The sequence below is a fragment of the Sminthopsis crassicaudata genome, chromosome 1, assembly GCF_048593235.1.
Source record: "Sminthopsis crassicaudata isolate SCR6 chromosome 1, ASM4859323v1, whole genome shotgun sequence".
Taxonomy (NCBI): domain Eukaryota; kingdom Metazoa; phylum Chordata; class Mammalia; order Dasyuromorphia; family Dasyuridae; genus Sminthopsis; species Sminthopsis crassicaudata.
The window spans coordinates 290,424,198-290,435,901 of record NC_133617.1 but is presented as its reverse complement, the minus strand read 5'-3'; the positions used below and the strand labels follow the sequence as shown (position 1 = coordinate 290,435,901).

The window sequence follows — 11,704 nt, the reverse complement described above, 5'->3', positions numbered from 1 at the left end:
CTAGTGAACACCTGGTCAGAAGACTCATGTGTTCACCACCAAACTCCTTACCTCTCGGCTATCCATCTGCTTGGCTTGGCTTGGCTACCCCAGGCTAGGGAGCCAGGTTAAAGAGAGCAACTGCTGTCTGCAGTGGGCTTATAAAGGGCCTGTGAGGTCACACACACAGCCAATCAGCGAGAGAGTAGTCACCCATTACGAAGCTATCTCAATATGGACAGGATCCCACCCACAGGGCAGTCCTATATCCACAGAGAATACTTCCTGGCCTCAATCTCCTGTTGCACTGTCATGCTGCCCATTTAAAGGGCCCTTACATTTTTATATCTTAATCTTTTTCTAATCTCCTTCCAAATTTCCATAAATGAAACCTTCCTTATAACAAAGAAAGAAATGAAACCCAATTGTCACAGTGCCTGCTTCTGAAAGTATATATCACATTCTGTAGCTGCATTTAGTGTTCTAGATAACTCTCTAAAACCAAGTCGAGAAGAAGGTCCTAACCTGCCTTGGTCATGATTTCTTCTTAGGCATTCCCTATACCAATGTTATCACAGATCCAGTTGCTAACCCTAATTTTAGTTACATTGATTTTACTATTACAAAATCCTTTTCATTTAATATAATTGGAATATTATGATATTTTTATCTATTGTTTAACTTATAATTCTCCCCTTATAGTAGTGAAAGGTTTTTTCTATTGTCTTCTTGTCCTACTTTTTAAAAAGTGACCTTTTATATTTAGATTTTAACAGTATTTGGAGACTAGTGGGAATATGGTAGGTAGGAGATTTTGGTCTAGATATCTTTTCTGACAAACTGCTCTCTGGTTTTTCTAGCAATTCTTATTGAAAAGGCATTTTTTTTCTTTAATAGTTTGTATGTAGGTCTTTATTGAATCCTGAATTGTCATAATAGATAGTTTCAGTGTTTATTTCTCTGGCTCAATCTGCTGATTTTTTTTCCTTTTAAATTTGTACTAAATAGTATAATTACTCTTATAAAATGTAATTTAAGATTAGGTAATGCTAGGTCTCTTTCTTCAATTTGCATTTTTGCAGGTAGTTATTGTTATCCAAATTTTAAATGACTTACCTGGGGTCAAATTTCAATTTAGGTCTTCCATGACTTCAGGTCTAGATCTCTATCCACTATACTCTCTACTTTGTTCTTTGATTAGTGGAGGCTTTCTCCTTTAAACAGTAATCTTGGCTTGTTCTGGAAACATGAAAGAACTGAATTATTTAGCTATACTTACTAGTCTTTCTTGCATCTTTTTCATTTGAAGTATTTGAATGTCCAATAATCTCTTCAAGTCTCATTTGAAAGATTAATTCAAGTGCCTTCCTTTTCTTGAAAGTCCATCTTTTTCATAGATTATTTTGCTCAATTCTATAAGATATATTAATACTCAAAATGCTCAATTCTCCTTTGCTTTCCACACTATTGTATTCAAATCCCTTCTTTGATTTTCTTGCAGTTAGGAGTAGTCCAAGGTATTTCAGATAGATTTTCCTTTATGGCAAAAACTAAACACACACACACCCACAGACACACCCACAGACACACACGCACACACACACACACACACACACACATGCACACACACCTTTTACATGGAAATACTGAACTTTAATCACTACATTTGTTGGTGACTAAGTTTGACATTTCTAATTTCTCTGTGTTGGAAATCAGGAGAAACTAGTCTATTAATTAATACTTTGCCCTTAACTTTCAATAATTCTTAGTATTTTTGTCTTATTTCCTAGAATAAAGTATTCAGGTTTTTTATGTCATAGTTAATAAACTATTTATTAAGCACTTATTATGTGCCAGACACTATATTAAGTAATGGGGACACATTACTTAGAAAGACAGTTTCTGTTTTGTGATGTTTCCCATCTTATCTTTCTGCAAAATTTCTTATTGTTATGAGGAGGTGGATTTTTAGAATTAGGCTAAGGAAGATTTAACTCTACCACCTTAGCAGTTTCCTATACTATAAAAATATTTCTTTTGAACAATATTGCTAAGTATATGATCACCTTTTCTATATCTTGAATTAAAAATAGTTATTGAAACTTAAGGAAGACATTTAATCCAATCTCATCCATTTGAGGAGTTTATTAAAGTCCTCAAATATAGGAAATCAACTAAAGGAACTACACTACAATCCAATGTTCTTCTTCTCTATGATGATGCTTCCCTAATCCTTGTTTAAAAAAAGAAATCAAATGATTTCCCTAAAGATCCAATATGAGTCACTAGCAGGGGCATTCAGCCCTGGTAATTCATATGCCTTTTTATGGAAATTATTTGATTTCTTTGTTAGTGACCAACCCATGTAGAACTTTGAGATAATTAAACATTTTTTTCTAAAAGAGGGATAAGGGAGGCAGTATAATATAGAGGAGGAACATTGAGTTAGTACTCAGAAGGCCTAGGTTCTAAAACCAGATTCTTGATTTTTTTTTTCTGAGACATTGACATTGGACATAACTTGCCCTTTCTTAACCTCAGTATCAGCTTTTATAAATGGCATAGTTGAGTGGTTGGATGAGATCTGCAATTCCCAACCAGAGTGTCCATGAACTTAGGGGGTAAAGTTACACCTTTATTTTATTAGTTTCCAACTAAATTTAATTTAGCATTTCCTTCAATTATGAATGTAGGCAACAGATATTATTCTGAGATTGGTTCCAGAGATTTTTTTTTTTTCTGGAGTGTCAAAAGGGTCCAGGGCACAAAGAACCTTAATAATCCCTGGTCTAGATTATTTCTAATATCTATTCCAAGTCTATGATTGATGATTAAAAAAAGTTTTATAAAATTAGCACTTGTGAAATATGAGAATAATTTCTTTGTATATTTATATCACTAAAATTTTATTGTATTTAGAGGATTTTCTTTTCTCCACTGAGTTCCTTTATACTCTTCCCATCATAGTGTGGAAGTGACTGAGTTGGTAAAGGCAATGTCAGCAAGATGACCTGAAATTATTCCACTTGTATATTTGGACTTTCTTGTGTTATGTCTTTCTTTCTCTGTTGCTTTTCTTTCCTGATTACCCCCCCCAAGTTCCCTGCCCCTGCCTCTACTATAGCTTTGGACACGAACATACTTTTCCATGTGCTATCTGTCCTGGAAAAGTTTTGAATGGAGTTCTAGAAGACTGGCCAATAGAGGATGATTTAAACTGATAGCGATGAAGAGAATAAATACCCACAAAGATGAAATTTTAGGTCTTTTGAAGTTGAAGAATTTCTTCCCTTTAGATTGTTGCTGAAGCTTTCAAAGGCCATCCCAGTATAACCTCTGGTTATCTACATATAAGAACTTCCAAAAACCTTAATTTCTTCATAAATTAATTAAAGTCGATGATGAGTGTGCTGAGGGTTGTGTAATTGTGAAGGTTGAAAAAGAGAAGGCTTTGGTCAAAGAATAGTTTCAGGAGCTTGAGGGAATTTATGGATTTATTATTGTTTACAACTCTGCATTTACTTTCATGGTTTCCAGAACCCCTCTTGATTAAGGGTTAAACTTTACTGGCTCATATTATCCCAGATTGCAAAGTAGAAAACACAGCAGGAGCCCAGCAAAGTTTGGCCGATTGATTGATCATGTGCTTTTTAAAATTTACAGGTTTGGTGCTCTCTCCTGCTTTCTTTCTCCTTCCCTAGGAAGCTCAGTAAATGAAATAGGAGGTGTCTTTTACAGATTGTGTATTCATGGGAAAGAAAGCTTACCTCTTTGAGCTTCTATTTTTAGCTGCAAAATAGATACAATAATGGCTTGCATCCTAAACTGGACAAACTCAGTTATTCATATTTTTATGTTGTATAATAATTTATGCTTTTTTGCACAAGATTTCTTTAGCTCTTAAGATCCATAGCTGTGAATAACCAGAATTCTGCTGGGGTCATCTACATGCCTGTTACAAGGCAATACTCCAATCTACAGGGTCATAGTGATGTTTACATGCAGGAATAAGGTTGTTGTTATTGTTTTTTGTCCTTTGTTCTCAAAGAAGACCATGATATCAGAGAGATGATACCATGACACACAAGAGAATTGGGTTTAAATGAGGGAAGACTATGCAATATAATCTGTCTCTTCCCCTCCAAAAGCTATCTAGGTCAAAGGCAATAAGAACATGGGAAGATCTGAGAAATCTGGACTTCGGATTTCAGAAGGATTTTCATTCTTTGTATTTGAATGTCCAACATCTAGTACATTGTTTGGCACACAGAGATAGTCTCTAGTAGCATAATGAATGGATTGCTGGACTTTGAGACAGAAAGACAAACTTTAAGATCCTGTCATATGACTTAATGCTTATTAGCTTCAGTTTCCTCATCTATAAAATGGGGATAATAATAGCACCTACCCACAGAGTTGTTGTGAGGGTCAAATTAGATAATAGAGGTGAAGCACTCTTCTTTTCCTTTTTTTTTTTTTTTTTTTCCTGAGGCAATTGAGATTAAGTGACTTTCCCAGGGTCACATAGACAGGAAGAGTTAAATGTCTGAGACCAGATTTGAACTCTGGTCCTCTTGACTTCAGGGCTGGTGCTCTATTCACTGTACCATCTAGTTGCCCCTGTAAAGTACTTTTCAAATCTTAAAATTGCTATGTAAAAATTAGCTATCATTAGAAAGTGCTTAATAATTCTTGTTGATTGATTGATGTGTTAATGGGATTCTTATGTGAGACCTGGAAGGAAATGACATTCTTCAGTATTATGTGTCAGAGTCTTGGTGGGTTTCATTCAAGCCTTTACTATTTTTAGATTGATAGACTGATAATCAACTTTTCCTGGTAAAAGGCTTCTAGCAGAGACATTATATATTGACATGTTTCCGGCTGAGCTGGAATGTGACTTAGTCAATGGGGCATCCATTTCCCCTTTGGCTGCCTTTTGAAAATGTACTATTTGATTATCACACAACTGGAGCAGCAAGAGAACAGACCAGAGCTTTTTCAGTTCACAGAACCCCAATTCTTTATTAATCACAGCTTGCTCACAATGACATACAGGAAAATAGCACTAATGAAGAGGAGAATATGCAGGCAGCAACCTTTGAGAGGTGGGGTTGGGGGGAAACAACTTCAAAACTGCAAATATTTTTGAGTGGGTGTGTTTGGTGAGTCCCGTAGTTGGCACCAAGTGCCCTTCTAGCCCTCTAACTGTTACAGCCCTCATGGTTAGAGATATCTTTTTTAATGAGGCAGGGTCCCCTAACACTGATGGAAAAGGCCAGCTTTGAATGGAAGTCAGCAGTGTGTAGGAGTGTATATGTAAATGTGTATATGTCTTAAATGCAACAACCAGCTCACAGGTTCCAAGTTGAAAAATATTCAGTAGCATCATATACTTGTACTATATGTAATAGCATAAAAATGAACATCATCAATCATGGCATTCACAAATAAGCCACCTGACACATTAATTAATTCATTCCATCAAAAGAACTTAAACTAGAGAAGTAAGCCCACTTTTATGAAGAGTGTTTTATGGCTGTATTTATACCATTTAGACTGCCATGTTCAGCACTTTTAAACATTCAGCATTTTGCTTCTTCTCAGGTCAATCTCAGTTGTCTTTCCATCCATCCCTTTTTAAAATTTGAAGTCACATTTATTGCCCATAACTGCTGAAGCAGAAATGAATGTGAAGATTATCAACTTTTCTGTCCTTTAAATTATGCTGTTGTCTCTAGGCTGTTAAATAGATTATGAGCATACAAATGTCAAAGAGCTATTTATTTGGATGGTTTCCAGGTGGAATCACAATACCTGTGATCTAGTTATTGTCTTAACCAAGCTCAGAGATTATGAAGCATTCTAGGCAATTAGGCATGAATGGTCTCTAGCACCATAACCTACTACTGACTTCATTATTCTGTTGGAATGAAAAGTGCTGGGAATGGAGTTGGACGTGAGGAGCTTCCAAAAGAACAAACCTAGCAAATTCAATTGAGTGGAAAGAGACAACATCAAAAGCCTGTTACAGGACATGTAAGATTATGAAATAACTTGCATAATGCAATACTTGTATTTTTTAACAAAAATGTAAGTATTTACAAAATAAGATCCAAGGTTTTTTTAAACATCAAGCAAATCATTCTGCAAAGAGACTGCATTGTTTTTATTTTTGTTTTTTTATAATGAGTTCTTTTTTTTTTTTAAACCATGTCATACATTTTCCCATACTGATATCGCGTGATCCATTATAATATAGGCAGGGGAGTTTACTAGAGATGGGGATATGTTATGTCCTCCATTATCTTCAGCCAGACAGTTCCACCTGGAGCTCCTTGTTCCTACGGACCTCAGCAGCATGCCTCTCCTGAAAAATAGCAAAGAGAGAAATGTCATAATGAGTTAGCATGGTATAGCAGAAAGACCAGTGGCTGGGGATTCAAGAGATCTGGCTCCTATGTTTAGCTCTGACAATTGACCATCCATGGGATTATGGCCAAGTTGTTTTATTTTTTTGAACTCTAATTTCATTAGCTGTTAAATGAAGGGGTTTGGCTCTCTGAGGGTCCTTTCTACACTAGTATACTATGTTTAGAAATTCTCCAAGAACATAATAATTATGTGGCTATAACAGTGGATCCATGAGCTTCTAAAAATATGCATATGTTTTGGTAACTGTATTTCATTATAAATGGCTTATTTCTAATCCTAAATATTTTATTTTTATGAATATAAAAATATTATTCTGAGAGGAGGGCCATAGCTTTCACCAGGCTGCTACGGGAGTCAATGACATACAAAAACTAAGAACCCTTGATCTAGAATTTCCTAAACACACTTGCAGTTCTATGTCTGAATAAATATTTTCTGAAGTTCTCTCCAGTTTCTTGATGCTATAATTTTACAAGGAGGAATCAAGAAAATACTTGATCACCACATTGGAAATATGAAAGTAAAATACTACTCTTTCAATACATGTATCTGTCTCATTTATCTAATTAATTTCAGAAGAAATGAAAATGTGGGACTAATAAAATTTCATAGTAAATTTTAGGAGAAGAACAACGGATTTGAAATCTAAGTAATTTAGTTCAAATTCTGATTCTGACATTTAAAACTTTACCTCTCTAGGCTTCAAATGCCTTATCTCTATCAAGTAGAGGACTTGGACTAGATAATTTCCAAGATTCATTTCAGCTATAAATTTATGATGCTTTATTCAAATGATCTCATGAGACTTAGGAACTGTATATTGAATATGTTTTATGAATTAAGTACAGGAAGAAGCTGAGAAATAAACCCTTTATTTAGGAAATGGTCTAACAACTCCCTTCTCTCTTCCTCCAATTCAATATTATCTTCTGAGGAACCTATCAAATTTATGTCTTCTATAATTTGCATATGCTTGTGTCATAACTACTACTAGCTGAGTGAATTGCCATTTCTCTTTAAGTGACAAGCTGTTTATTTAATTTCATTGGGCTTTAGTTTTCCTTTCTAAAACTGAGAAGGTAGAACTGCATGATCTCTGAGGTTCTTACAGTTCTAAATCCTATGATTCTGTTATCAATAATGTCAACAATGCTTTTCATAGATTATTCTTATGTGGATGCTTACATGAAATCATCTGTTTATTGGATTTTCCATTTAATTACTTTTTTTGTAGCCATATAAATAAAGCACTATTACTTTAATATGCTATTACTAGCATACATATATACATATGCTATGTATATATGTATATTTGTGTGTGTATATACAATCTCCATATTTAGAGCCATTTTTAATAATCATATTCATTATAAACAGCATATTTATATGTCACATTTTATTCAACTGTTCTCCAATTGTTCAAGAGGAAATCCAAAGCATTTCTTTGGATTCTATTACTCTAGGATCAGGGTATTTGTTTTAAAGTAAAACACTAATCCTGGAGTCAGAAAGACCTGAATTCAAATCCAGTCTCACATTATTATTGGGTATGTGACTCCAGACAAGTCACTTAACCTTGTTTGCCTCAGTTTCCTCATCTGTAAATGAACTAGGAAAGGAAATGGCAAATCATCTAGTATTTTTGCCAAAAAAAAAAAAAAGAAAAAAAAAAAAGAAATCTCACATGGTGTCATGAAGAATTGGATACAAGTGTAACGACTAACAACAAAAACAACAATACTCCCCAGTTATCATCTTTTCTCTTATCATTGCTCCTTCTATCATTGTTTTCCTATTGAGTTTGGCATCTTTCTACTCCAAACAAAGGAATTCCATTATTAACTTTGAGGGGAAAGGACTGGTATAGGAAGGTAATGTCAAATAAAGCTGAAATCTGTTTATTTTATAATTAACAAAGGAATTCCATTATTAACTTTTTTGAGGACCCCAAATTTAAGTTGACAACAATGGTAATTATTTAATTCTTTTTTAAGCTCAGAAATCATACTCCCTATGATTTAAAAGAACTACCAGAAGCAGCTAGGTGGTGCAGTGGATAGAGCACCAGCCTTGAATTCAGGAGGACCCAAGTTCAAATCTGGTCTCAGACACTTAACACTTCCTAGCTGTGTGACCCTGGGCAAGTAACTTAACCCCAGCCTCAGGAAAAAAAGAAATCCTACATTTAGCTTACATTCACCTCCATAGATATTAATAGTGCTTTTGACAGAAGGGGCAACCATAAAATTGCCTCTAAGCATCAGGTTATTTAACAATATTGCTCTAAATTGTTATATTTAAATATTGACATAAGTATTATATTAGTGATTATTGTGCTTTGTTATATTTTTGTAAAAAGAAAAACATAATTGAAATGATTTGAGTATTTAATCACCTATTTTTATCGACTGCCTCTAATTTTTCCTTTGTATAACTTATTTGTTCCTGGTTATTTGCATTATATCTCCCACAGATTGTGGACTTGAGGGCAGAGACTTTTTTTTTTTTTTATTATTGTTGGTTTGGTTTTTTGTCTTTTTTTGTATTTTCAGAACTTAGCACAGACATATGATAAGTGCTTAATAAATACTTGGTGATTTGACTTGGTCTTCAAACCTTGTGAAAGACTAGCTAGTAGAGCTATACCACTACACTAAAGCATCATTGGAATAACTGCCTCCAAATAAACAATCATGAACACAGTTTTCAGAAAGAAATAGTATCTGAAAGGTAATAATTATTATAATTATTATTATTAAGAAAGCAACTTTCATGATTCTGATAATTTTGAAGTGTCCCCCCCTACAAAGGTGTAAATTAGCTGAAAATGAAAACTTTTATTTGTCATGAGAATTAACACATATGGTCTAGGAGCTAGAAACACAGCAGGAAAAGGTCAGACTATAAATAAATATATCTGAATTTCAAGATAACTTTTTTCTTTTTCTTCATATACTTTATGGCTCCTTTGGTAGTAAATTCTCACCAAACCACTTTAGAGATGAATCCTGAACTATATTATCATTTCTATACAATTGAAATGATGATCTCAAATGGAGCAAAACTCCCTCCACTATCCCACTCATTACTACCTGTTTTCTGCAGCCAGTAGGGAATTATAGAATAGTATTATCTTCTCTGGTAATCTTTGATTCTACTAAAATATTTGACATGAAGAATAGATCCCATAAGATGGTAAACTTCATGATAATAGGGATTGTTTCATTCTTCATCTTTGTATAACCAATACTTCTTTCCCTCTGTCTTTCCCCCCACCCCTTTCTTTATCTCTCTCTCTCTCTCTCTCTCTCTCTCTCTCTCTCTCTCTCTCTCTCTCTCTCTCTCTCTCTCTCTCTCTCTCTCTCTCTCTCTCTCTCTCTCCCCCTCTCTCCCTCTCTCCCTCTCCCCCTCTCCCCCTCTCCCCCTCTCCCCCTCTCCCTCTCCCTCTCCCTCTCCCTCTCCCTCTCCCTCTCTCTCACTCACACAGGTGCACGTGCATACACACATATACATATACACATGTGTGTATATATATCACTTAATAAATGTTTATTGATCAATTACAAAGGAAGAAAGCTCATCAAAGTTATAGCTAATGTTATCTTTTCATCTATTCTCTATCATCAATGGAATGAAAGAGGTTGGTACAATACAGCTAATTTTGATTTTCCTTTGTATAATCTGAACCCAAGGATATAACAAAAGGATCTGGAATCTTACACTGAACTTTTGTACTGATAAAAATGCTTAATTAATACAAAACAATAACAGCAACAACAGCATTAGGCTTAAGAATAAAAAATCAAACAAATTAGGATTTTGGTTTTGAGTTAAACACCAAGAAGTTGTGTGACCTTGAAAATATTACAGAACCCCTCCAGGTTTCAGTTCTTTTGTAAAATAGATTCCCACTGAACTTAATGATCTTTAAATTGATCTTTCAACTCTTAAAATTTCATGATTTTATTTCAACTCAATAGATGGTCTATTAACAGAAATCCTTCCCATCAATAAGGTTCTTCATGCTGTTGCTTGCATGCTCAAACTACAAGCTCAGGGTGATTAGAGAGGGCATTGATCTGCAAAATCCATATATTCTGAAGATCACAATTGCTTGTATCATGAATGGTCATAAACTAAATTGCCTTAGGAATAATAAACAGTAAACAATAAATAAATCACTTTTAAAAGCTTAAAATCCTCTATGATTGCCTAGACTAGAGTCCTAGCTTTGCTCTCAATTAATTGCTAGGTGACACTGAGTGGATCACTTTACTTCTCTTTCAGCTTTAGTTTTCTTATCACTGTGATGGCAATACTGACACTTTTTACTTCACAAGATTATTGTGAAGCTCAGAGGAGATAATACATTATAAAGTACTATTCAAATTAAGCTATTATTGCTGTTTTTGTTATTAACTGTGGATATGTGATTATAAATAGAAAACTGAGGTAACTGGATGGGGCTCAAAGCTATCTCTTGGGGGAAAACATAGCTGCATTTTATTCTCTCACAGAAAATATTTAGTTTTATTATTGCTACTATATCATAGTATATGATGCTATTATCACTATAACAACAGCTATAATGTTCTCCATTTAGAATTGGCTACATTATTAGAGGTGTAATGAACAATTACAAGTAAATAGTTTGTTTTATTTTGCATTTAATTTATACAAACATTTAGTTGCTAACATTTTCACAGGACATCTAAAAGTGATTACTTAGATTAAATGTCCTTTGGCTATGAACAGGAGGAAGAAATCTTGGTAAATTTGCTCAGAGCTTATATTAAAGCTGCCAGGATTCCTTGTACCTCTTACCATTGAAGGTGAAACTATTGTTTGCCTCAAAAATAAAAAATGGGTCATCTTGGCAGCCCTTAGGTCTGATGAGCTCAGGAGGAACAACAGGTTCCTCAACCTAGTCAGGTTTCAATTCATAATTTAAACAATAATAACAGCAGGTAGCATTTACATAGCTTTTTAAGGTTTGCAAAGGGCTTTACAAATATTTCATTTTATATGCTTAGAAGAATTGTACATGTTTTACCTATATCTGGATTACTTGCTATCTTGTAAGTAGGGAGGGAGAGAGAAAAATTTGGAACACAATGTTATGCAAAGATGAATATTGAAAACTATCCTTGCATTTGGAAAAATAAAATGTTATCAAAAAACTGCCAAAATCCAAAAAACAAATCCTCATTTTATTTTAACAACCTGAAAAGCAGGTGCTTTTATTTTCATAGATGAAGAAACTGAGGTATTCAGTTTAAGTGATTTTCCC

The 11,704-nt window shown here is 34.2% G+C and overlaps 1 protein-coding gene across 1 annotated transcript in view; it reads right to left on the bottom strand.

Annotated features, from left to right (window-relative positions):
- Window positions 1–4,976: 4,976 nt before the first annotated feature.
- Window positions 4,977–11,704, bottom strand: part of STMN2 (stathmin 2) — a 69,794-nt gene continuing 63,066 nt past the window's right edge. The window contains exon 5 of the mRNA XM_074278947.1: window positions 4,977–6,349. Within this exon, the coding sequence (XP_074135048.1) occupies window positions 6,290–6,349 (60 nt within the window). The 3' untranslated portion in view covers window positions 4,977–6,289. The remainder of the gene's footprint in view (window positions 6,350–11,704) is intronic.